The sequence below is a fragment of the Cupressus sempervirens genome, chromosome 3 (assembly GCF_028749045.1).
Source record: "Cupressus sempervirens isolate cs-2001-9-10 chromosome 3, ASM2874904v1, whole genome shotgun sequence".
Classification (NCBI taxonomy): Eukaryota; Viridiplantae; Streptophyta; class Pinopsida; order Cupressales; family Cupressaceae; genus Cupressus; species Cupressus sempervirens.
In genome coordinates, this window is record NC_143120.1 from 185,477,626 (window position 1) to 185,505,334 (window position 27,709).

The 27,709-nt window shown below is 35.5% G+C and overlaps 1 protein-coding gene and 1 long non-coding RNA gene across 3 annotated transcripts in view; one reads left to right on the plus strand and one right to left on the minus strand.

Moving 5' to 3' along the window:
- Positions 1 to 24,656, plus strand: part of LOC149565412 (uncharacterized) — an 85,414-nt gene extending 60,758 nt beyond the window's left edge. For both annotated transcript variants that reach the window (XM_089818923.1, XM_089818925.1), the window contains one exon: positions 23,840 to 24,656. In XM_089818923.1, the coding sequence (XP_089675049.1) occupies positions 23,840 to 24,078 (239 nt within the window). In that variant the 3' untranslated portion in view covers positions 24,079 to 24,656. The remainder of the gene's footprint in view (positions 1 to 23,839) is intronic.
- Positions 24,657 to 26,482: 1,826 nt separating this feature from the next.
- Positions 26,483 to 27,131, minus strand: LOC149565413 (uncharacterized). Its single transcript, XR_016361494.1, has 3 exons — positions 26,913 to 27,131; positions 26,768 to 26,806; positions 26,483 to 26,656 (listed from the first exon to the last, which is right to left on the minus strand). It is a non-coding gene; the product is annotated as an uncharacterized LOC149565413 (long non-coding RNA).
- Between the last annotated feature and the right edge of the window lie 578 nt (positions 27,132 to 27,709).

A 27,709-nucleotide genomic window follows, 5' to 3' on the forward strand; every position in this document is an offset into this window, starting at 1 on the left:
CTCCAAAGGATTTATGCTTTGTTTTAGAACTTCATTTTTTTCACACCTTGTTCAGCCCTTAAACATCTATAACTTCGCCTTTGTTTGATCTTGTTTTGACTTAGATTGATGGAATACTCCTTGTCTTTTTCTCACATTGTTGAATTATAGCTTGGATTGTTCATAATTAATGATGCAGGAGCATCTTGGGTCTTTGAACAATCTTGCATCAGCCAAAAATATTTCTTGTTTTCTATACTAGTTTGTTTTTTGCAAAGTAGCCATTGCTGCTTTTGGTTTCAGATTGTGCACAGTTGATATCATGTCGAGGACCTATCCTAGAGCCTTGTCTTAAGTGTGCATATTCTAATGTTTCATATTCTCCGAGTTCTGTGTCATTCTTTGTAGTCTCTGTTTCATGCAATTTTCATCCAATGAGGTGCGTTGTTTTCTTTGGCGCAGTTTCCTGTGTTGATGTGGCGTCTTTTGCGTAGTTGGGAGTTGACTTCTAACTTGTGTTTGGACCTATTCCTAAGAGGGCATGAGCATATGTTGTCCTTTGCTTGGGTTTTAGTTTACTCTTCCAAGATTGGACCTATAATGTAATTAAATGCTTGACAAGCCGACTTGTGGTTTAGCTGGCTATATAAAAAGTTTGGTTAGATGTAGGAGATGGTCAATCTTAGAGAGACGAAGATAGAAGATGCAAACTTGGACTTTGATTTTGTAATTCTCATTGTCTATGGCCGCAACCCGAAAGGCTTCACAACCAGGCATGTTGCTTTCTTTATATGTGAAGTGAAATAATTACACCTATTGATATGCTGCATATGGCTTCTTGTTTCCTGTTATCTATTTAAGTAAAGCTTCCGTGTGTAACTCTTAGCAAGGGTAGCTTGGGATTGCTTCCTTGGCATTCGTAGCCTTGCGTTAGGTGGTATTAAAGCCTAGTTCTTTCTTGTGGATTGGATCGTGGAGAAGCTTATTTGATTGGTTGTAGGGTGGTAGATTTGAAATCTGACCTATAAATTGTAGAAGGCTACGATCTTGTGGGAACTATTGTCAAGAAGGTTCGTGGTAGAGGGAATGCAGATAATGCCATTATGGACATGTTGAGGTTGATTGCAACAAGACTGAAGCTGTTGAGACAACCTAGAGAAGAGGTGTACCTCTTGAAGATGTTAGTGATGATAAAGAAGCAACACCTAATCCTAATCCTGAACCTGAGGTTGAACAAGATGAAGAAAGGCTTTTGAGAGTTTTGTCTTGAGCTAATGGTAGACCTGTTGTTGAAATTGCTTTCTATGATGGAAGACTTGAGACTAAGGTGGTATTGCATTGAATCTCTTAGATGGATAAATACTTTGAGTATGAAGGTACTCATAATAAGAAGGTAAAGGTAGCAGTCACAAAGCTGAAGGGTGATGCTTCACATTGGTGGGACCATTTGCAAATTGAAAGACATAATAGAGGAAAAGAAAAGATCAAGACATGGGAAAAAATGATTGGAAATATGAAGAAGTTTCTCCCTGCAGATTACTAACTCAATTTTTTGAGGAAAATGTAGAACTTGAGGCAAAAAGACATGAGTGTGAAAGAATATAGTGAGGAATTCTACAAATTGGATATCAAATATGGACATGTGGATGATGAAGATGAGAAAGTGGCTAGATACCTGAATGGTTTGAGGACATCAATTCAAGATGAGATCAGCTATGTTGAGATGGATAATGTGGAAGAAGCATATCAATACGCCTTGAAAGCTGAAGAAAGATTGACAAAGAAACATGATCAAAGACAAAGAGGTAGAGGTGGCAAATTTCAAAGAAGCAGAGGCAAAACCTATGGAGAAAATAGTAGATCTGACAATGCAATGCAAGATAAAGGAAAGACAGAATGGAAAGAAGAACTTGTTTGAAAAAGAGGTAATTATGCTAGAGGTAGCTATACTGGTTACTCTAGGAATAATAATGGTGGAAAAAGAGAAGAAAGATCTTGGTTTAAGGGCACTTGTTTCAAGTGTGGAGAAGGACATAGAGCTTTTGAATGTACTAAGTCTGGAAAGAAGATTGGAGGTAGTAGTAGAAACACTTTGTCTTGTAAAGTTGTTAAAACACCTAATGAGCCTGAAATTGGTGATAACCTAATGTTGAGAAGGATCTTGTAGAATGAAGAAGCTAGTGAAGAACCTATTTTGAGAAGGAGTTTGTTGAAGACCAGATGTAAGATTGCTGGAAAATGTTGCAAAGTAATCATTTATAGTGGAAGTTCTGATAATTTGGCTTCTGAGGAGCTAGTTAACAAGTTGTAGCTGCAGAGATTGAGACATCCTAGACCCTACCATGTTGCTTGGATCTAAAAGGAGCATAATTTACTTGTAAGTGAACAATGCCATCTTAAATTCAAAATTGGGAATTATCACAATGAAGTCTTTTGTGATATCATGCCTATGGACTGTTGTCATATTCTTTTGGGTAGACCTTGGCCGTATGATAGACAAGCTTTGTATGATGGTAGATTGAATCAAAATACTATTTGGGTTGATGGGAAGAAACAAGTATTATTGCCTTTGGTGGGAAAGCTTGAGGAGAATCACTGTGCCACAGTCAGAGTATGTTTGGTTGATGGAAAACAGTTTGCTAAGGATATGAAGAAACAAATGTTTGTTTTGCCTTGATTCCTAGAAAGACTGAGAAACAAGATGAACTAGAACATGCACCTCAGATTGAATCTTTGTTGGCGAAGTTTCAAGGCATCATATTTGATAATGTACCTGATGGTTTACCTCCTAAGAGAAGTATTAGTCATTGTATGGATTTGATACTCCGAGCTAGTTTGCCTAATAAAGCACCACATAGGCTTACACTTGTTGAAAATGCTGAGTTGAATAGAAAAGTGCAAGAATTGCTTGAGAAAGGTCTGATTAGAGAAAGTTTGAGTCCTTGTGTAGTACCGCTATGTTAGCGTCTAAGAAGAATGGAGAATGAAGAATGTGCACTTATTCTAAAGCTATTAACAAAATAACAATGAAGTATAGATTTCCTTTGCCTAGGATGGATGACATAATGGATTTGTTTGAGTGGAGCAAAATATTTTACAAAGATTGATTTGAAAAGTGGCTATCATCTGATCAAAATTAGAGAATGAGATGAATTGAAAACTGCTTTTAAGACTAATGAGGGTTTGTATGAGTGGTTGGTTATGCTTTTTGGTTTAACTAATGCACTTAGTACTTTCATGAGGCTGATGAATGAAGTTTTGAAGAAATTCTTGGGTAAGTTTGTGATTCTATACCTTGATGACATTCTAATATTCAGTAAAACTAAAGAGGAACACCTTGAGCATATCAGACAAGTATTGTAGAGACTGAAGGAGGAGAAATTGCTGATTAATTTGAAGAATTGTTCATTCATGAAGGAAGAAATTGTGTATCTTGGTTTGCAATTTCAGGTGATGGTTCGAAGATGGATCCTAAAAAGGTAAAAGCTATTCTTGATTGGCCTACACCTGAGAATGTTGGAGAAGTTAGATCATTTCATGGATTGGCAAGTTCTTACAAAACGTTTGTCAGAAATTTCAATGCTATTTGTAATGCTATGACTAAGACTATGAGAGGGGATAAAAGGGATTTCAAATGGACAAACGAGTTTTGAAGCATTAAAACAAAAGATTGCCGAATTGCCTACACTTGCTTTGCTTGATTTCAGTAAAGTTTTTCAAGTTGAATATGATGCTAGTGGAAGTGCTATTAGAGCTGTTTTGAGTCAAGAAGGAAGACTTGTAGCTTTCTTTAGTGAGAAATTGAATGATGCTAAGAGAAAATATTCAGTTTATGATTAGGAATTCTATGCTATTGTTCACGCTTTGAAGAAATGAAGACATTATTTGATGCCTAAAGATTTTGTGTTTTAAATTGAGCATAAAGCTTTGTAGTATTTGGGAAGTCAGAATAAGTTGAATCAGAGACACATGAAGTGGATTGAGTCCTTGCAAAACTTTTCTTTTTCATTGAGGCATAAGAGTGGAGAGTCAAATAAAGTTGCTAATGCTTTGAGCCAAAGAAGGAATTTGTTGACAAAGATGAGAATTAGGGTACTTGGTTTTGATGATTTAAAGTACTTGTATGAAACCGATCGTGATTTTGCAGAACCTTGGAGAGCTGGTAAAGATCAAATGGTAAGAGATAAGTAGACTCATTATTTCATTCAGGAAGACATGTTGTTTAAGGGAATTCAATTGTACATACCTAGAGGATCTATGAAAGATAACATCATGAAGGAGAAGCGTAGTGGCGGACTTGCATGACACTTTGGGATAGATAAAATAGTAAAGTTGATTCTTGATAGGTACTTTTGGCCACAGATTTATAAGCATGTACAAAGATTGGTTAGAAGTTGCAGAATTTGTCAAACAACAAAAGATCTAGTTAGAATTTGGGATTGTATTCACCATTGCCTGTACCTGATAAGCCTTGGGAAGATATCAGTATGGAGTTTGTTCTTGGTTTACCTAAAACTCAAAGAGGTAATCATTCTATTTTTTGTAGTGGTTGACAGATTTTAAAAGATGGTTCATTTCATACCTTGTAAGAAGACATCTGATGCAGTACACGTGGTTGAATTATTCTTTAAGGAAGTGGTAAGATTGCATGGTTTGCCTAAGACTATTGTTTCAAATAGAGACACTAAGTTTACTGATTATTTCTCGAGGACACTTTGAAAGAACTGAATACAGAGTTGAAGTTTAGTTCTACATTTCATCCGCAAGCAAATGGACAAACTGAGGTTGTGAACAAAAGTTTGGGTAACTTGTTGAGATGTTTGGTTGGGGATAAGCTTGCTGATTTGAATTTGTTTTTGGCACAAGCAAAGTTCGCATATAAAAATTCTGTGAATAGGAGCACTAAGAAGACACTGTTTGAGATTGTAACTAGAATGAGACCCAAGGGAACTACTGAATTAAGGGACTTGACTACTGACATTAAAAGAATTACTGAAGCTGAGGAATTTGCAGATTTCATGAAGAATTTACATAAGGAAGTGAAAGGGAATTTGAAGGACAATAATTTGGAGTATAAACAGAGAGCAGATAAAAGGAAGAGACATAAATCTTTCGAGGTTGGGGAAGAGGTTATGATTCATTTGAAGAACAAATTTCCAGTTGGTACCTACAACAAGCTAAAAATGAAAAAGTTTGGTCCTTGTAAGATTTTGAGAAAATTTGACAGTAGAAATGCTTTTGAAGTTGAATTACCAGAAGACATGGATATTTCATCTATATTTAATATTGTAGATATCTTTGAGTATTTTGAATTTGATGATGAATTGAGAGATAATCTAGATTATCCTAAGAAAAAGACTAACAATATTGAGAGGATTTTGAATAGCAGAATAAGCAAGAGTACCAGAGGAAAATACTACACAGAATACCTAGTTCAGTGGACAGACAAACCAATTGAAGATAGTTCATGGATTACACAAGTTGAGTTGGATCTTTATGATTTAGGTCAGAATATGAGGAATGCTTGATGTGGACATCAATTTTTTATTAACCCCTAGTGTCTGATGCAGGATCATCTTGGGTCTTTGAGCAATCTTGCATCAACCAAAAATATTTCTTGTTTTCTGTACCAGTCTATTGTTTGCGAAGTAGCCTTTACTACTTCTGGTTTCAGGTTGTGCGCAATTGATATCATGTCGAGGACCTATCCTAGATTCTTGTCCTAAGTGTGCGTATTCTGATGTTTCATATTCTTCGAGTTCTATGTCGTTCATTGTGGTCTCTATTTCTTGTAGTTTTCATATGAAACATCAGACAACATTTAATATGATGAATTTATTATTAAATGCATATGAGGTTAACAATGCGACTATAACCCTTGCACTAATGAGGGAACTAAATCATATACAGATAAAGAAGGGAGAATCTATGAATTCATACTTTCTAAAGGTGGCTAGTCTAAGAGATGAACTTGCAAGTATAGGGACCATAATTGAAGACAAAGAGCTAACACTTATGGCTATAGATGGGTTACAGGACTCATGGGAAACATTCTCACAAGGAGTAAGTGCTAGAGACAATCTCCCAAACTTCAATAGACTTAAAGGAGATTGCTTTCAAGAAGAATATAGGAAACTTAAGAAAGGAGAAAAATTGAAAACTGAAGATAAATAACTTCATGTTCTCAACACAAATTCCTATAAAGGTAAGAAGAAACACTTCAAGAAGAAAGGTAATAAAAAATATGACAAACCTAAGAAAGATTTATCCAAAATAAAATGCTTCAAATGTGAATTTTTTTGACACTATAGATCTAATTGCCCTAAGAATTCAAAGCAGTAAGTAAACTGTACAAACGTTACTAGGAAAGATGAAAACTATGATCTTGAGAAACGTGTATTGTATTCTGCACTATCAAATGAAGTATCAAGCACAACATGGGTAATTGATAGTGGATCATCTCGACACATTATAGGATACAAAGAAGTACTAGACTCAATATCAGAAGAAGTTAATGACAAAGTTACCATAGGTGATAATTTCAATCATGTAGTCAAAGGAATTGGGAACTGCACTTTGAAACTGAAGTTGGGTATTTCTCTCCATCTCAAAAGAGGACTCTATGTACTAGGAATAAAGAGGAATCTAATCTCTGTTACAACACTTGAAGATGATGGACATAATGTTGCATTCATGGACGGTAAAGTAATGACAGGAGAACTCTTCATTTAAGAAATCAAAGTTGATTGGTTAAAGAAAGGGATACTTGTATGAATTAAACATAGAACCTATTCAAACCTTAATTCATGAAGCTGTTGATATAAACGAAATATGACATAGAAGGTTAGGACATCTAAACTTTAAAACTTTATCAACTATGGAGAAGATGGTTATTGGTTTACGTAAGTTGAATAAAGATCATTCAAGCATATGCAAAGGATGCGCTTTGGGTAAGAACACCAAAAGTTTATTTTATGATAGCACTAGAAAAACTAATAATGTTTTGGAATTAGTCCATTCAGATTTATGTAGACCTATGTCTTCCTTCTCTTGGAGGATTCTAGTACTATATACTTTTTATAGATGATTTCTCTAGGAAAACATGGATTTACTTCTTAAAATGTAAAGAAACAAAAGAAATCCTTAAGAGATTTAAAGAATTCAAAATCTTAACTGAAAATTTATCAAGACACAAAATTAAAACTCTTAGGACTGATAATGGAGGGGAATATGCTTCAGACTTGTTTAAATTTTTTTGTAAAGAATCAGGAATTAAGAGGGAGTACAATGTTCCTTATAACCTATAGCAAAATAGGGTAGCAGAAAGGAAGAATAGAACAATTACAGAGACAACAAGAGCTATGATATTTGATCAAAATTTAGAATATTATCTTTGGGCAAAAGCCTCTTGTATAGTTGTCTATATCCAAAATAGAAGTCCTCATTCTCACCTTAGAGATAAAACTCCTAAAGAAGTCTTTTCTAATGTTAAACCAAATATAAGCCATCTTAGGATATTTGGGTGCCTAGTATACATACATGTTCCGAAAGAAAAAAGAATTAAGTTAGAACCCTTTGTGAGGAAAGGTATTTTTGTTGGGTATAGTGAAACATCTAAGGCATGTAGAGTGTTCATACGTGGTCAGAAAACATTGAACTTAGTAGGGATGTAATATTTGAAGAAGATTTAGCATTCAAAAGAGCCCTTATTTATGAAATCATGAATCTGAGTTTCAGAGGGAGAACATTGAAGATGAAATTCAAAATCTTAATCTTGAGGAAACTCAAAATTCTAAGAAAAGACCTCTTTGGGCTATTAAGACTGTAGAGGAAGCTCAAGACTTCGCTGCACCATCTAGAACCTTTAGAGAAAGCAAAAGACCCAAAAGATTTTCTAGTTATGTAGCAAACATGAGTGATTTATCTAAATCAGAACCAACTAATGTTTTAGATGCTATTAAACATACAACTTGGAAGGATGCTATGACGGAGGAATACCAATCTATTATTAAGAATGATGTTTGGGAAATTGTTCCAAGGCTTGAAGGAAAATCTGTGGTTTCTTCTAAGTGCATATTTAAAATCAAGCATGCTGCTGGCAATAGCATTGAAAAATATAAAGTTAGATTCGTAGCCAGAGGATTCTCTCAGAAGGAGGGAATTGATTATGAAGAAACATTTGCTCTAGTTGCCAGATACAACTCTGGAAGAGCAGTCCTAGCCATTGCAGTCTCGAAGGGATGGAAAGTACATCAGATGGATGTGAAAACAACAGTTCTGAATGGAAAGATTACATAAGAGGTATATTTGGAACAACTTGAAGGATTTGAAACTCATAACCCTAAAGTCTTTGCAGGCTGAAGAAAGCTCTCTATGGGCTTAAACAGGCTACAAGGGCATGGCATGAAAGAATTGATAAGTATCTCTCTAGTTTAGGATTCTCCAAGAATGAAGCTGATCCAAATCTCTATTATAAAAAGGATAAAGACGATATGATAATTTTGATACTATATGTTGATGATTTACTAATAATAGGTGATGATCATCTTATAGATCATGCAAGAAAGATCTAATTAGAGAATTTGAAATGAAAGATTTAGAACTCCTTCATTACTTCCTAGGATTGGAAGTATGGCAGAACTTTGACAACATCATACTTAATCAAGGAAAGTATACATTAGACATCTTGAAGAGATTTGGAATGTGGAACTGCAGACCTATGTCTTCTCCAATGGAGACTAATCTACACAAACTTAAGAAAGCAGTTGCAAAATCACCCTCCATAGATTCTATTCTTTATAGATAGATGATTGGGTCTCTTATGTACTTAGTAAATACTAGACCTGATATTTGCTATGCTGTTAATGCTTTAAGTCAGTTTATGTATGAGCCAAAGGAGATTCACCTAGTTGCAGTCAAACACATTATGAGATACTTACAAGGCACTCTTAACCTTGGGCTCAAGTATGAGAAAGTTGACGTGGACTTACATGAGTACACAGACTCAAATTGGGTTGGAAGTGTTATTGATAGTCAGGATGCTGTTTTAGTTTACGCTTAGCGATGATATCTTGGATATGTAAAAAGCAGGCTTCAGTAGTATAGAGTTCCATAGAAGCTGAATACATTGCTGCAGCAATGGCCTCTCGGGAGGTAGTTTGGCTTAGAAACTTATTTGTGGGATTATTTGGTCAACCCATGAATCCTACCATTACTCATTGTGATAATCAGAGTTCCATCAAGCTTTCAATGAATCTAGTTTTTCATGACAGGTCCAAGCATATTGGAATTCCTTACCATTATGTAAGAGATATGGTAGATAGGAATACTGTAAAATTAGAATACATTTGCACCACAGATTAAACAACAAATATTCTTACCAAACCTCTCTCTCGAGTGAAGATAGATCACTTTAGGAAAAGACTTTGTATGGTTGAATTATAATACATTTGTATTCTTTAATTATTTATGAAATGATTTTGAGTTAAAATTATTTTTGTTAGGCTATTGACTGTTATGGGTTCCACCATTTGTATTCATTATTTAAGAGGTGACGATTTCTGAGATAATGAACACTTGTATAAAAGACATTATGAGAGATGACGATTTCTTAGATAATTTATTGAACAATAGAGAACTACTGTTAGATCTGGATGAGTTCAAGATCACGTTGTAATATAGACATTTCTATGCCTATGAGTCACAATTTGGATAAAGGAAGAATTTAATCGTTCTCCGGATTTTATCCTATGACCTTGTAGATCTTAACTCAGGATCATATTGTGATATAGGACTGCCAGTACCTATGAGTCACAACTTGGATAAAGGAAGAATTTAATCATTCTCCGGATTTTATCTTGTGAACTGGTAGATCTTAAGTCAGTATCATATTGTGATATAGGACTGCCAGTACCTATGAATCACAACTTGGATAAAGGAAGAATTTACTCATTCTCTGGATCTTATCTTGTATATTGCATTCCATGCAATACTGTTATCACAAGTATAAGTGATAAGTCATATCACAGGTATAGTTATATGACATAGTATCATGTGTTCAATGATACCATATGCTTAGAGGATTTAGATAGATATAGAGTATCAATCTATGCTTATTCATCTTAATTGATGTTGCTAGATATGTTATCTCTCAGTATGATTATCTAGTTAAGAGGGAGTGTTAATTCTGTAACTCTAATATATCATACTGGTCTGATTACAGATCGTACGGATTTGTTCTTGCATGAAATTCCTTATTAAATGAAGGCCTATATATAATTGTATATATCCTAGTGGTGATTGGCATCTCCTAGAGGCATTGTTGTTAAAGATTAATCTTGATCATTTTAGCTAGTTCGTTCACTAATGAAAGTCTTCTCCATTAGGCTTCGATTTCAAGGAAACAATTAGAGGTCGACCTAGAGAGGGACATGTCCTTTCTAAGGACATGCCCCTTAGTTGCTATATTTATAGGGTGTGATTGTGGATAAAGGACACACAAAAAATACAAGTTTGCTCCTTTAGCATCTACAACCTTAGACGATTTGGTAGCAGGTATAAGATATTTGTAGAATAATTATCATACTCCAAATAACACTTCTTATAAAGGTTTGATATAATCAAGACCATCTTTAGCAAGTGTAAAGACTTCATATCAGATTTGGTTGTTCATAATTAGTAGAAACTTTACATGGTATCAGAGCTTTGGTAATCGAACCTAGGCTCTGCAAATTGACAATCAGATTTAAAATATCTAGCAACTCCTTCTACCTTCACTTGCTAGCACACAAACTCCCAGATCTATCCACGTCACGATCACATGCTACATGCGTTAAATGCTTCAACTTGATTGAGAAACTTCGCAAGAACTCCAATCGGCACCAACACACTGCCGAGTGTTAGCAAACTCCCAAGCATTGCCGATCAACCAACACATGCCAGGTACAACAAGTGAGTGTCGAGCAACAGAAGATGTCGAGCTCTAACAATGACCGAGCCCCCTTTAGTGATTGAGCTCCTCGGCCAAAACTATACCCATCAGCGACCAAGCACCACTCCTTTGGTGACTGAGTCCAAAACTCCTAGCCAAAATCCCTCCAACATGCAGAATTGCAAGCAAGCCCAGGATGCTCCTGCATCACATTTACTAAAGATTAAAGAATCAACTCATAGATTCACATGAGATAGAACTTGTGATTAAATGATGATGAAAAGACAAAAACACTTAGGAACCATTTAGGGTGGTCCTCTTAATTGCCACAAAAATTTGTTCAAGAAGATGACATATACTTGTAGTGATGGAATAATGAATGAAGCCTAATACCTTATAATGTTACTAGTTCCTATGCTAGAATATTCGACGCAATAGATTGAGCAATAAGCAAAATTTATTCTGAACTTTAGACCTGTGACCAACCTAGAGCATCCAAATCTAAAAATATACTTGGATTTTTAATCACTACATCATATGGAAGAAGAATGAGATAGTAGGAAAATTTTAAGTTTCTCTTGAATTGATATTTTTGGAGATCATTTATGATATCTTTGGATGGTCTCCTAAATCCATATCGACACCAAGACAAAATTTGAGAATTCCATCCAATTGACATAATCCAATGCAGGGACTGAAATGACCTCAGTCAGAGAGCTAGGATAGAGAACAAAATTGTCATTACACATAAGTGACCATGAAGATCATTGCATTTCGATTCTAATATTATCAATATACAACAAGGAGAAGATTGATCATTAGCTATCCATTGCTCAACTTTAATAATAGATAATTAAGTGTTAGGTGATCTTCAGAAGTGCGCAAACATGATTGGGAACTGTTTGGGTGACTCCTGAAAGCTATGGTTATGGGTATAAATTTTTCTGCGTGGGGTCATAGCGGATAACCATGGAGTGTGGATTATAATAGTGTAAATAGATTCTGAATAGAGATGAGATAATTGGTAATGTGTATGAGATAGAAGAGAACACTTTTTCTTTTATCAAGTGTGGGCAATCAAACCTAAAGACGTGTCAGGAAGTTAAGAAGAAAATGTTATAAGAGTGGATAGCGAGAAAATAGGGAAGGAAAAATCTCATAGAAATGCTTGCAACGAAGCTAGGAGAATAAGAACCAGACATATAGGAGTTTTCTAAAGACTGATAAATATAAAAAAAGGGGGCAAGAGATTCTATGAGCTCGAAATAACAGGTGAAGAAATTGCAATTAAGGTGCAAGATAAAGAAAAATATTAAATAGGGTTGCCACCACATCTTATATATGCATTGAATAGTGTGGAGGGAATATAACACATAAACAGTGAATGGAGACGAGAGAGATAACGTACCTGCAACTAGTAAAAGAAGGAAATTTTGCATATATATAGCATAGACTTTTTAGAGATATGAAAGGAGAATTTAATATACAGAAGGGATATTTGGGATAATATATGGAATATAAACAAATCAGCAATAGTTCTCCACACATCCACGTGTGTACACCTAAGGAGTGTAAAGGGATCATGGAAAACACGTAAGGCTTTTAAAGCAATAGAATTGATAAGGAGGTGACTTTAAATAAGCCTTGGGAAGTAAAGGTCACCAAAATTAATAGGGTTCAAACATGTTAATACTCTCAAGAGAGGATTAAAAGTCATTATTTCTTGATTAAAAGGATCAGTCAATCAATTCCTCCATTAGATGAATTCCTTCCATTACTTAAATCAAGATAAGTTCATTTCTTCTCAAATTTAATCCTATTAAATGTTTTATTCATTATTAAAATTACATTCATAAATATTTTTCTCCCAACTTAAGAGGGACTCATTATATTTAGGATTAAAAACTAAACATAATCTAAGGAGGGACATTATAGTGGGTAACATCTTATGATTTGTTTTTAGAATTTTAAGATGAACTTTATGAAGTTCTTTTATTTTTTGATTCATACTATTCGGTGTATTGAGATTCTTATCTTATAGTTTAATTATTGTTCTCAAGATCAAATTAAAGGAAGACCTGAAGTGTATCAAATACAAAGAAGATAGGGAGAATTAGGGTAAAAATTGGAAAGGAAGGTTATAAGTTGCGATCTTGAGGAACAAACTTAGATTCAAATTAGGAATTATAAAGAAAGTTAACTTAAGTCTCTGAGAAGGACATTACTCATAATTATTTGTGCTTAAATTCATGATGGATAGGGAGTTTGCATAGGGGAAAGAGTAATTTGATCATGTTGAGGCATTTGCGTCCCAATACGAGTGAGAACTATGAGGGAGCCTTGGATAGATTGTTTCTTTCCTCGAATAGTAGTAATTCTAACATCCATTATGTAATTAAACATAAAAGGGAAAGATAGACAACAATCAAAAGGAATATAACAAACAGCATAACATAATAACATGGATAACAAAGAAAAAAGATAAGTGTAACCAAAGCAAGAATCTAGAAGTATTATTTTTAGGTGCGTAATGGATAAGGAGTTTGCACAGGGGGAGGAGTAATTCGATCACGTTGGGCCAAAGGAATCCCAATATGGATGTAAATCTGAGGGAGTCCCAAGTAGATTGTTTCCAAAATCGAGCAGCAATAATCCTACCATCCATTACATATTAGTGGGTAGAGAGTTTGCACAGGGGGAGGACTAATTCAATCGACAAGAGAGTCCCAATATGGATGTAAATCTGAGGGAGTCCCAAGTAGATCATTTAGCAGCAGTAATTCTACCATCCACTATAGAGTCAGACACGCAAGAGAAAGTTTACAATTAGGAGAGAACCCTATTGTGGTATTGACTAAGAGAAAGTCACTAAAAGACACATTTTCAACAAATTTGATTTCCAAACAGGAGGAAGGAGCACGAAATTTATAGACAAAATTGGTAAAACATTTCTTTAACCTTTGCCTATTTTAAAATATGAAAAGGAATCTAAGTTTTAACATTTATTCTCTATCTCTACATCGTGTCTTCATGCATTAATGTGTTTGCTTCGTGTCTTCATTCATTCGTGTGTCTACCTTGTGTTTGCATTGTGCCTTCTTGCATTAACGTGTCTACTTTTTGTCTTCATTCATAGGCCATCATATACTAACATGTGTACTTTGCAAGTGTTTTAATACATGTAGAGGGAAAAGAATGAATCTGAGCTATGAACCAATTAGAATCACATCAATTGCTAGAGGACAAACAAATTTGATAGGGGTGGAATTGTTATGAGCCCTAATTAGTGTCTACAATAGTATTTAAACTACACACATTATTGAAATAGTTAATTAATAAATATAATAGTTATCATGGTAATATTGCTATTAAATATTAAATAACAATTTACTAAATTAATTATATTATAACAAGATATAATATAATTCATATTACATTTATTATAAATTAATAAATTATTAAAATATTAAATGAGATATATAATCTTTATTAAGTAATATTAAATATAATCTATCAATATTATAACTCTATATATATAGTGATAATACTTAATTGATAGAAATAGACTATTAATTATATTAAATAAGTAAAATAATGATAATATCATATATTGAAACATAGTACATCATTAATAGTCCCAAAAGGCATGACTATTGGGATTATCTTATATAAAAGGGACATGGAACTCTAAAGGAAAGGATAACTCATCAGTCTGAGAAAAATTCAGAGGGTATTATAAAAATAAATAAAAGAAAGAACAAAAAGGGTGGTATTACTCGCAGTCCATTTGGGCCTTCAAATTACTGCCAAGACAAAGTGGAAATGCCAAATATTTACCGTCCATGAATTAAGAGATGAATCAACAGAAAAGATCTTAAATTATGACGGACTTCTCATGTGGAAGTGGGAAAGAATAATTAGTTAAATCTGAAATAAGAGATTCCGCTACTTTATAAGGATCATTTTATAAATTGACCTAGTAGAAGGGGTCATCACAGTAGCCCATAGTTTGAATGTCATATAGGAAAGACAAATCTGACATAGCAATGTTGAATTCATTTGCTTCGCGATACACTTCTTGGCAACCATTCAACCTGTATCAAAGTGGTGCTTCCTGTATGCACATTATGCTAAGGTGATCAAAGTATATGAGAGCCTACTTTCTTGGAATATCAAGTAGCTGAATCCAAAGTTTTAAAGATGATGATTTTGCCACATCGTCGCTTCTGACAGAGCTTACACTATGACCTATTAACTTTCCATGATCATTTTCGTGCATTTCTCTACTTAGAGCTTCTCATCCAATTTTCGTGATCCACAGGATAAGGAGTACTACATTGACTGTCAACATGGTCTGAAGGAAGCAGAGATTTCCATTAGCCGCTTGTGTATGTATCTTGGTTGCATTTAGTAAAGCCATTTCCCATGAGAATAACATGAAGATTATTGTTCATAATGCAATCGTGTTCACTTTGGGACCCTTAAAACATCACTAATGAGTCAATCTTCTGTGTATTCTACAATTGCTAAAGATCACAATATCTTCTTTCAATTATTGATTTGATCGAACATATCACAATTTGTACTCGTGTTTCAAATATAGTGCATATTCACATTTGACTTCACAAATTAGACTAAGGCATGTTTCTGTCCATGCTTCCATTTAGTAAAGGCTGGAAGGATATTAGAGGAAATGGAGCAGCTTTACATCTGTCAATTGTGAAAAATCAACTATTGCAGTCACTAATTATTAATCTCCTATCATAAACAATTATTAAACTGCTGAAAATAAATTCCCAGCTAATATCGAAAAATAACACAACTACAACTTCACTTATAAAATACGGAAAGAAATGCGCAACACAATGAACACAATATTTTCGGACAAATTGTCCCTGAAAAAACCCCTAAGGGAAAACCAGTTCTACAGATGAGAAATTATATTAAACTTCAGCAAATCAAGAGATACAAAATTCCTTGCCTCTTACTAGTAGAACTTCGACAACCTCCTAATTTCCCCCGCTGATATTCCCCGCTGCTATCCCCACGCTAACACTGCGCCCTTGCTAACTCTGCAAGACAATTTGCTATCATTGCAAATTGCTTCTCCAAAACTTCATGTTCTCCAAATGCCCCCCTGACCTCCTTTTATACTACTCCTGTTGGTAAACCAACGGCCGAGATTGATTTACGATCGACAGTTGAGATTAAGACAACTCGACAGCCAATAATAGAATTGGTTGCAAGGTGTCTAAAAGGGAATCACTAAAATTAGTAAATAATTATCCTTGCAACAACCATTTACTAATTCTCGGCAAGTGGACAAACAGCTGTCCAAACTACCCATAACTAATACTGCTATACATAGATAAGGACGAACAGCTGTCCAAGCTACCCATAAATACTACTGCTATTTCCGGATCAAAAATAATAGCTGTCCAACTAATAATAATTAACACTCCCTCTTAGCGAGGAAGCTGTTCTGCAGGACACCTAACTTATCTCTGAAGAAGATAAATTTTGCCTTCCCCAATGCCTTAGTCAGAATGTCTGCTACCTGCTCCTCTGTAGGTATGTACTGTAGCTGAACAACTCCCCTTTGTACACAATCTTTGATGAAGTGATATCTGATATCTAAATGTTTAGACCTATCATGAAACACTAGATTCTCAGACAACTTGATGCAACTCTGATTGTCACAATGTATCACAGTAGTCTTAACCTTTTGACCAAACAAGGCTACTAACAACTTCCGAAGCCATATAGCTTCACATGTCACCATGCTAGCTGCTATGTATTCTGCTTCTGCTGAACTTAGAGCCACAGACTTCTGCTTCCTGCTGAACCAAGATACAACTCCTGATCCCAAGCTGAAACAACACCCTGAAGTGCTCCTTTTGTCTGTTGTACTTCCTGCCCAATCTGCATCAATATAGCCTATCAACCTGACACCTTCACCTCGAACATATCTAATCCCATACTCGACTGTATCACGCAAGTAACATAGCACATGCTTAGCCGCTATCCAATGCATTCTCTTTGGTTCAACCATGAACTGACTAAGAGAGTTTACTGCAAATGCTATATCTGGTCTAGTGTTGACCAAATACATAAGCGAACCAATCAACTGTCTATATAAAGTGGGATCTACATCTTTCTCCTTAGTTGTATCTACCTTCCTCCAATTCGTGATTATGGGTGTAGACATGGCTTTGCAATCCTCCATCCCAAATTTCTTCAAGATTTCAATGCAATATTTCCCTTGACCAAGGAAAATCTCTCCATCTGTCTGCCACACTTCCATGCCTAGAAAGTAGTGCATAAGTCCTAAATCCTTCATCTCGAACTCTTCTGCAAGGTTCCTCTTGCAATCCACTATGAGCCCTAGTGAACCTGTAAGAAATAGGTCGTCCACATAAAGAACAAGAATGAGAATCTCACCCCCAACCATCAAGTAGTAGAGGTTAGCATCTGCTTCACTCTTCACAAAGCCCATTTTCTGCAAGTATGTATCAATGCGCTCATACCACGCTCTAGGAGCCTGCTTGAGTCCGTACAATGCTTTCTTCAATCTACACACGTGGGTCTCTTTATTGTGTGCTACAAAGCCTTCTGGTTGTTCTATGTATACCTCCTCCTTCAACTCACCATTAAGGAATGCTGTCTTGACATCCATTTGATGGATCTGCCATCCCATCTATGCTGCAAGTGAGATTACAGCTCGTATAGAAGTATACCTGGCAACAGGAGCAAATGTCTTCTCATAGTCTATTCCCTCCTTCTGAGAGAACCCCTTTGCCACAAACCTTGCCTTGTATTTCTCGATGCTACCATCTGCACCGTGCTTTATCTTATAGATCTAGCGTGATCCAACTACAGCCCTATTTGTTGGTCTAGGTACTACCTCCCACACATCATTCTGCATTATTGAAGAATATTCCTCAACCATAGCATCTCGCCATACGTGATGTTCTGTAGCTTCCTGATAGCTAGAAGGCTCACTATCTACCAACTAACTAACTAATGCCACATAGTCATTGAACTTGGCTGGTTGTCTTCGCTGTCTAGTACTCTTCCTAGGAGCTCCCACAAACTCCTGAGTATCCCTTTGTGTATCTGGAACCACATGGTTCCTGCTGCCAACTGTAGAGGATGAAATGTCAACCTCTAAGTCTTCTAGATGCATTTCCTGTTGCACCTGTTGCTCCATACTCTGTGAATCTTCACTAACTGAGTCTACACTCGTACTGGTAACTGTACTTGAGCTTTGTTTCTCTTGACTTGGTCTTGGAGCTTCTGTTGGCTGCTCACTCTGATCATCTGCTGGCAAATCTCTGGATCTCTTGAATGCCTTGTCCTCCATGAACTTGACATCCCGTCTGACAATAATTCTTTTAGTCCCTGGAATGAAAATCCTATACGCCTTTGAGGTCTCACTGTACCCAACAAAGTACCCCTTCTCTGCAGTCTGATCTAACTTTGTACGTGTATCTCCAGGAATATGACAATATGCCAAACTCCCGAATATCCTGAAGTGACTAACATCTAGCTTCTTCCCTGTGAAAGCCTCCTCTGGTGTCATCTTCCCTAGCACCTTGTGTGGAACTCTATTCTGAATGTAGACTGCTGTATTACACGCCTCTGCCCATAAGTAATGGGGCATGTCCTGGTCATGTAGCATAGCTCTTGCTGCCTCCGATATAGAACGGTTCTTCCTCTCAGCAACTCCATTCTGCTGTGGATTGTAAGGAACAGTCCATTCTCTCTTGATTCCTTCTCTGGTGCAGAACTCTTGGAAGACATTTCCTTTGTACTCGCCTCCATTGTCTGACTGAAGAACCTTTATCTTCTTTCCTGTCGAGTTCTCCACAAGAGCCTTGAACTCTTGGAATCGACTGAAAACTTCATCCTTAGTCTTCAAGAAGTATATCCAGGTCTTTCTAGAGAAATCATCAATAAAAGTAACATAGTACTCATATCCTCTGAGAGATTTCGTCGATGTCGGTCCACAAACATCTGAATGTACTAGATCAAGAACACCCTTAGATCTGGTGTCACTCCTCGGAAAAGATGCTTTCGCAAACTTCCCCAACACACATCCCTTACATACATCGTCATGCTCTGTGCTCACCTCTAGAACACCTGTCATGGTCTCACGAAGCAATCTAAGTGCTCCATGATGAATATGGCCCATCCTCCTATGCCATGGCTCTCCAAGATCTCTAGGATTACTGTTGCTCATAAGTGCCTTAGGAGTATCAAACTGCAATCTATAAAGGCGACCACTCCTAACTCCAATAGTTATGGGTGATTTCCAATCCTTGTGCTTAATCAACACATGTGTCCCTCTAAAGAGTACATTATACCCCCTATCCTGAAGAACAGATACAGAAATCAAATTCATACCGAAGCCTGGCACATATAACACATCATGAAGTGGAATTATCTTTCCATTCTCCCTCTGAAACTGAACAGTCCCTTTCCCAACAGGGTTGAGTTTGGACAAGTTTCCCATAGAAATCTGGATGTTGGTGTCCTCCTCCTTGTAACTAGAGAAGTACTCTCTAACTCCTGTCATATGAAATGACGCCCCACTATCTATATACCAAACACACTGTGAGGTTGAGCTAACCATACAAGCTATGAGTGCAAACTCATGTTCCATTCTACTGGAGAGTTCTTCCGCACTTGCTGAAGCTGCCACCTACTTCTTACCCTTCTTCCTCTCTGGGCAATCACTGACATAGTGGCCAAACTCGTGACATCCATAGCACTTGACCTTAGAAAGGTCCTTCTTCTTCTTTTCACTTTGTGAAGTCGATCCTTTGCTAGATCCCTTCTTTGCTTTCCCTTTACCTGCTAGGGCAACGTTCTCTTGTTCCACCTCATTTTTCTGACTCTTGTTGGCCCCATTGACAAGACTTAGTCTAAACTCCTCCTGAGTGAAATCAGTCCATAGTCAATCCCAACTCGGTAAAGTATCTCGTCCACTGACAACTTGAACAAAGACACTTCATTGTTTAGTAAACCCATTTAGGGCTGTTCTCACTAGCTCGTCATCACTAGGGCTATCTCCAACAGCTGCTAACTCATCCTTGACAAGTCTGAGCCTGGTGAGGTAACTTGTGACGTCTTCTCCTTGATTCATTCGGGTATTCTTTAGCTTCTCTCTAAGAATCAGCTTGCTGTTGGTGGTGGCATTCTAGTATAGATTCAGAATGGCGTCCCACATCTTTTTCGCTGTATCTAGCTCTGCGATATGTGGAACAATATGATCCTTGACACCATCAAGGATAATCCTCCTCGCTTTGGCATCGTCCTTCCTATATGCTGCAAGCTGTGTTGCATCCGTTGGTACAGGTACAACACTGGTAGCATAATCCTTGATACCATTCTCTTCCAACAATAAAGAAATTCTGGCCTTCCAGACACCAAAATTTGAGGCACCATCCAATCTATCCTGATCTCTCAAACCAGCTGAAGCCATCTCAAGGGTTTAAAGCAATAATAAATCTAAAGAGATCAAAATTTCTTTCCTATGGCAAAACTCTTCTACCCTTAACAATGCTCTGATACCATGTGAAAAATCAACTATTGCAGTCACTGATTATTAATCTCCTATCATAAACAATTATTAAATTGCTGAAAATAAATTCCTAGCCAATATCGAAAAAATAACACAACTGCAACTTCACTTATAAAATATGAAAAGAAATGCGCAACACAATGAACACAATATTTTCAGACAAACTGTCTTTGGAAAAACCCCTAAGGGAAAACCAGTTCTACAGATGAGAAATTATATTAAACTTCAGCAAATCAAGAGATACAAAATTCCTTGCCTCTTACTGGCAGAACTTCGACAACCTCCTAATTTCTCCCGCTGATATTCTCCACTGCTATCCCCACGCTAACACTGCGCCCTTGCTAACATTGCAAGACAATTTGCTATCACTGCAAATTGCTTCTCCAAAACTTCATGTTCTCCAAATGCCCCCCTGACCTCCTTTTATACTACTCCTGTTGGTAAACCAATGGCCGAGATTGATTTACAATCGACGGTTGAGATTAAGACAACTCGACAACCAATAATAGAATTGGTTGCAAGGTGTCCAAAAGGGAATCACTAAAATTAGTAAATAATTATCCTTGCAACAACCATTTGCTAATTCTCGGCAAGTGGACAAACAGCTGTCCAAACTACCCATAACTAATACTGCTATACATAGATAAGGACGAACAGCTGTCCAAGCTACCCATAAATACTACTGCTATTTCCGGGTCAGAAATAACAGCTGTCCAACTAACAATAATTAACATCAAGTTCATTTGCTCCAATGTTTCTGCGGCTAAAAAAAACTGCATTCATGTACCATGTGTAGGCTTTAAAATATATGTTTGGAACATCTTTCCAAAAGATAAATTTGAAACCTACGCTATTTTGTTCAGAATATATCAAATTCTATGAATTAATACAATTCTGAGAACTGAATTGCAAAGTCTGAAAGTAATTGTATTACTGTACTGCAGTCGATCTGTAGAATAATATCATTTATTGATTTTGATGATATTGATCTCTTGAATCAGTTCATATTTATATCCATAACAATAGTCAAGACATGGGCAGAAATGTTTATTCATCCATTAAAAGACACAAGACATGGGCAGAAATGTCTATTCATCCATGAAAAGACACGATGGTATATTATAATATTAACAAATCATTAAAGGATCCGATCCTTAATCGGATGTAATTAGTTTATTAAACAGATTCCTTTATGATTTCTGATCTGTACAATGCAATAGATCATTTGATCGATCTAATGCATGATCGACATTATATCAAGAACATAATGCTTGATCCAAGAGAACTGTAATCTGATTGTTCAGATTGCCATACTTGGTCCGATAATGATAAAATCAGTTCTATACCAGGATGATCTCGGCAAGGTAAAAATTAATGTCTATAAATATGTGTGTGTATGCAGATATCTGCACATACATGTGCATATAGTTGTCATGCTGGTAATTCTGATCAACGCTATCATATCTTAACAGTCGACCATAAAGTTCGGGTGAAATTTGGCAAGAATAAAAAGTTGGAAAAAAAATCGACATTAAATTGAACTTATATAAATTTATCTATTTAAAAATATAAGTAATATATCCACAAAATTGGCAAAATAGTTTGACATTGCTAAATAATTAAATTGAATAGCTTAATATTATTTTAAAAATAAATTTATCTCATTATAAATAACAATATTATATTAAATATCATAAAGTTCAGATGAAGTTTGGAAAGGATTAAAATTGACTCAATTTCGAACTTCATGGATGAAATTTGGCAAATCTTGTGACTTAGTTTAACTTTTTATGTTTTAAGTTATTCATGGATTGACATTTTGTGGACCATTTCTTCAAAGAAAAAGACACATGTTTTAGCGATTTTTCGCCCTAAACATTGCCACGCAACAATGATAAACCTGGATATGATTTTTTGGGCGATTATATCGTTTCCTGTAGGGACAGGCGAGATACCTCCAGTTTAGCGATATATCACAGATATTTTCAACCATGGTAACAAGCAATACATGATTAATACTGTATGTTATGGTTAATTTCCAACAAAGCTGCGAATGATAAATTTTACAAAGCGTGCTTAATATATTTGATGACTTGTACAGATTTCCACTGATCTGCTTACCAACTGAATAACCAGATGTGTTAATAGTTGTGACTTTTTATAATCATCCGTTTATGAATATTCATTATGACAAGTTAATGACGATTCCTCAATAAATATTGTTCTATAGTCAGCTTCAGTGCATGTTCATTCTTCATATATAGTCCTCGTGCAATTGAGTCTAGTTAAACATTTTATGGTATTTCTTATGCATGTAGTGTTCTTGCTGGCTGTTTGTAGTAGTTGGTCCAATATGGTACGCATCACATAAGCATTTGCTTGTTGTATTGCATCCTATTTTTGGTTTGATCATAAATAAATCCTAACAAATACCTGAAATTTTTAGTGGCACCAAAGGATCAAGTGCACATGAATGGTTACTCCTTGTGTATTGAAACATTGGTATACTAATAAAGAGACAAAATGCTCCAACTGAGAATGGTCTTGACATAGTCATCATCCAGAGATATCAGTCATTAAAATTACTATCTATCACCAAAGACATCAGAACCGTGTTTGTATGAGTCTGTGAATTTTACAAAACTCTAATATGATATCTTGGTCTCAGTTCCCGACAGGTTATGCAAGTCTGATATCTTGGTTTTATTACCTAGTTGGTTTCTATCTCAAAATGTCTTCTTTTTCTATATTTTGATCTCATTTCCATTGTCCTATACGTCTTTAATGACATCTTCACTTTTTCACTTCAATTCCTTTAGCCCTTGGTACTATGCAGGCATTTCTATTAAGTAACAAATTTTATCAAGATATTAATAAGTTTGGTTATTTTACGTATTTGGAAACAAATGCTCTATTTAGCGATGATAAATCAGTGGATTGATGCACGGACATAAAAATGCATGTAAAAAATTCATAAATAGAGAATTTGCAGAACACTCAAAGGTCACTTATTGCAATGTGCTTAGAGCCATTATGCTGCAGCATTGGTTTTATGGAAGATATTTCCATGTTACAAATAGCCCAGGATATGAGGTTTCTGTTCTTATAAGTATAGGGCTGGGAAGGCATTTCATTGTCTTCCCAGTAGCATTTGGCCATATCAAAGAATGTCCTTAAAAGTGTTACAGTCTAGAAAAGGAAATTTGTCTCCAATATTGCTAGTAAGATTTTGTACGCAGATACATGCAGTTGGACACACACAAGTGTTGATGACATATGTATAGAGGGAGAAATTTTTCGTCTGTAAGGTCTAATCTTTTGTTTATTTATGCTTCTAATTTCAGCACTGTTCAGTTGGGGCTTGGCTTTGCGTAATCGATCCCACATGCGGACAATTGGAAGCAAGGAAAGAATAAGATTATTACAGCAGGCCAGGCAGCTTTTTAAGGATGCACTCAAATTCAATCCAAACCATGATCAAGCTAAAACAGCTGTTGTCTCATGTATAGACGAACTAAAAGAACTGGACTATGCATCATCTAGGACTCGAAGATGGGAGCAGTTAAGGTCCAGTGCTTCATAGAACATGGGTTAAAACTTCTATGTGAATTTATTTCTTTTTGTCTATACATTGTACCTTGAAGGCTTTGTATATTTCTGACTTATACCTGGCGAGTTAGACTGTTCCAGTGGATCTGAACAGAGCAATTGTTCCTGTATGAGACAGCACATAAATACGGGGGTCATGTCCTCTAAAGACCCTACTTCACTTAATAATACATCATGGTGGCGTTTTGCATTGCAAACTAATATTTTTTTCTGAAGAGATAAAATGGTAGAAGCATTGTAAACCAATTGATCTCATAGAAGATGAAAAAGTTGTTCTATAGATGCTAGAGATTCTGGAATCTCTCTACAATTTGCTAAAAAGTAAAAGTTGCAAGCCTTGCTTGTTTGCAGAGAAACAATGCGTAATGCTATTTTGTAGTATTTTCAGTTACTTGAACGAGTCACATAAGAAAGAACAATTTCATTATAGGAAACCACTGGATGACCACATTAAGCAGTGGAGATGTAGTCAGAAGTGTCATGTACGGAAATAAATATGATAAAATGAACTTGTTGGAATTACAGCAATGGAATATAGAATTAATTTTTTTTTGCTCTGCATGACGAGCGCAGTTATCTTTAACATGGCTGTTGCTTTCAGAGTGAGGAGGCAGTCACAGTAAGAAGTATTGGAGTTTCAGAGGTAATGATCTTTCACTGCTAGTCTTCTACATTGCTTTAATCATTTCTCTTTTCTCAAATTCTTTCTGGGAGCATATATTTGTAGCAAAGTCTAATGGTGAAGAGATTAATTTATTGTCATCCAAATGACCACCTGTTTGCCTCATTCAATATCTTCCAAGTAAATTGCTATTTTTACCTTCACCCATAGGCTATGGAGAAATATTACGGTGATATTAATGTTGAAAATTTTCCTGTCCTATGATTGAATTCAGAGACATAATAATTGCTGCAATCTCCTCTGTCCCTTGAGCGATTGTCCCCATGGGCCTATTCTCATTTAGCAGATCCTCGTTTTAAATTAGTATTTAGCTCATTGGTAGTATTCTTCTTGCACAAATTGAAATCGATTAATTACTGCAATTGTTCTTTTTCTAATTTAAGTATAATGGAATTCATTGATAAATTGGAAGAAGTTTATGTCCTAAAGAAAGAGGCTTGCATATTATTTCATAATCATCTCTCTGTCGACAATTTCATATTCCGACAGTACCCTCTTTCTTGAACTGTTTAAGTTTCAACGTCCTATCTTACCATGCAACAAGAAAACATTTATAACATGGTATTAATTAGATGTTTTTGAAAATCACGGGAAGCAAACAATGGGATCATGATGCTTTTAAGTGCAATTATTTTGTCCTACATTTGTAAATGTATCTCATTGCTCGATTTGGAAAGTGACCATTCTATAGCCCATGTTGTCAGTTTGCATTACAATTGACTATATTCCGGACTCCAGCAAATTGGTGGGACTCGGACTAATAAATGAATACCCATGAGCAACGTTATAACGTCAAAGAAGCAGGTTGAAACATTTTGTCATTCTTAATTTATCCCTATGAACAATAGCTCTGTGCACAGAGCTTGAGTCCCTGCCTATGCAATTTGTGAAATTTTTTGCTTTAGAATTTTTTTAATAGAGTATTTGTATATATTATAAAATATGAATTGAAAAATTAAAGTATTTTGTTAGATATAAGTCTCTTTTAAAATGTAGAAAATAATATTCTAAGATATAATTATGAACAAAATGTGCGAACTTTTTGTGCCATGTTTAGTCACAATAGGATTTTAGGTAACTACATGGTAAGTATTTTTTCAATATTAGTTTCTTGAACAATAATTATTCATAGACTTTGAGGATTGTTAGATGCCCTTATTGTGATAGCTTTGGCTGTTATCATCACTTTAATGATAGAAGATTTATTACTATCAACATCAAAATATTTTTAAAAATCTCATAGGTACATTTCACTTATATAGATTCAACTTTTAAATATTATAAATTAACAAACAGATTTATGTAACTTAGTTATTATTTATAGTTTTTAGTATTATAGTTTTAAAATTGACATATTAATAGTTTTTTGATATATTAACCAATGATAAAAAATTTAAATGTGAACTAAAATATATGATATATTCGAAATAGATATATTTTGATAAAGGAGCTTTTAAAAATTCATTTAAATGATTGTGCTTTTAAAACCTTCAAAGAATCTAAAGTAAAAATTTGAACAAGAGTTGTCAAATTTAAATTAAATATTATAAAAAATATAAAAACAAAATTTTAGAGATGTAAGGTTAAGAGTTTAGTGTTTAGTTTTAGAGGATTAATAAATTATGTAATTGTTTCTATAATAGTTGAGATTACTATCATATTGTCCACTAAGATTAATTATAAGTATTGAATATAATTTGATTAAGAAATTTTGCTAATAATAAATATTATTTATGTTTATAATATTACAAATTAGAATTTAAGATTTATCTTGTATAGTAGTGCTGCCTGTGCAAGAATTGTGATTTCATCGGATCTTAAAGAAATTGCAGTACAAAGCACCAAACGCTTCGGATTCCGAGCACAAATCCTGCAATCAAAAGTACAGAAAATATAAATTAAGTATAGAAGAATCAAGTTACAGAAGATTAGTAAATAAATAATTGACAAAATCACTGACTTGTAATCCAAAGATCAATACCTGCAGATCCATTACTGGTGCCTCTGCTAAAGTAGCTAACTGCAATTGCAGAGATTTAATAATGAAGCACTTTGAGCAAAAGAGCGGGCAAAAATGTAAACGACAAACGAGAATTTAACGAAAAAATGAAAAAGTATAAAAATACCTTGACTGTAACAATCTGTGGTCGTATTAACCCTGTTCTTGTAGACGCAAACAAAAGAATTATAAGGACTGGTGAATCCGCACATTCCACTGCTCTTCTCACAATTGGCACAAGCAGAGGGAAAATTATTATTGTCGAGATTATAATTGTACTGAAGCCTGATTCCATATCTCCAACGCAAAGGATCTGTTGTATCGTCTCCAAAATTGTAAATACAAGTATAAGACTTGCACCCTAACTTGACAAGGTTAACCTCATTAGCAGATTCGAGATTTACAGGCGTATAAATGCAGCAAGAAGTAATAGGGGAAAACTGAGGGAGTTCGAGGCCTTGCACACAAGGGCAAGTGTAAACGCTGGTGCAAATATGAGCATTGTCAGTGTCGCAGAGGAAATTTTGAGGGTTATAGAGCGAGGAAGAGGCGTTACAATTGAGGAGCACAAATACATCACTTTTGAGCTTAAATGGAGCCGTCCAGTCCAGGCCAAAGCTGCCGCTCTGCTACATTTCCATGCAGCTCGACATTCGTGGATCGACAACATAAATCACAGTATTTGTGTAATCAATGGAGATGATAAGGTACGATCCAGAGTGAGAAGTAAACACGAGCTTCTAATTTACGCAGCTTACAGAGCTTTGGAATCTCAGATCTCCTCAGCTGGGGCTCGTTCTAAAGGGGTACTTTACTTGCAGGTTTCCACAGTTGTCCTAGCACGCCACTCCCCAAGCACATGGCAGAATGCTACAGAAGAGAAGCATTATTGCAACAGATTTCAACATTTCTGCCATTAAAATG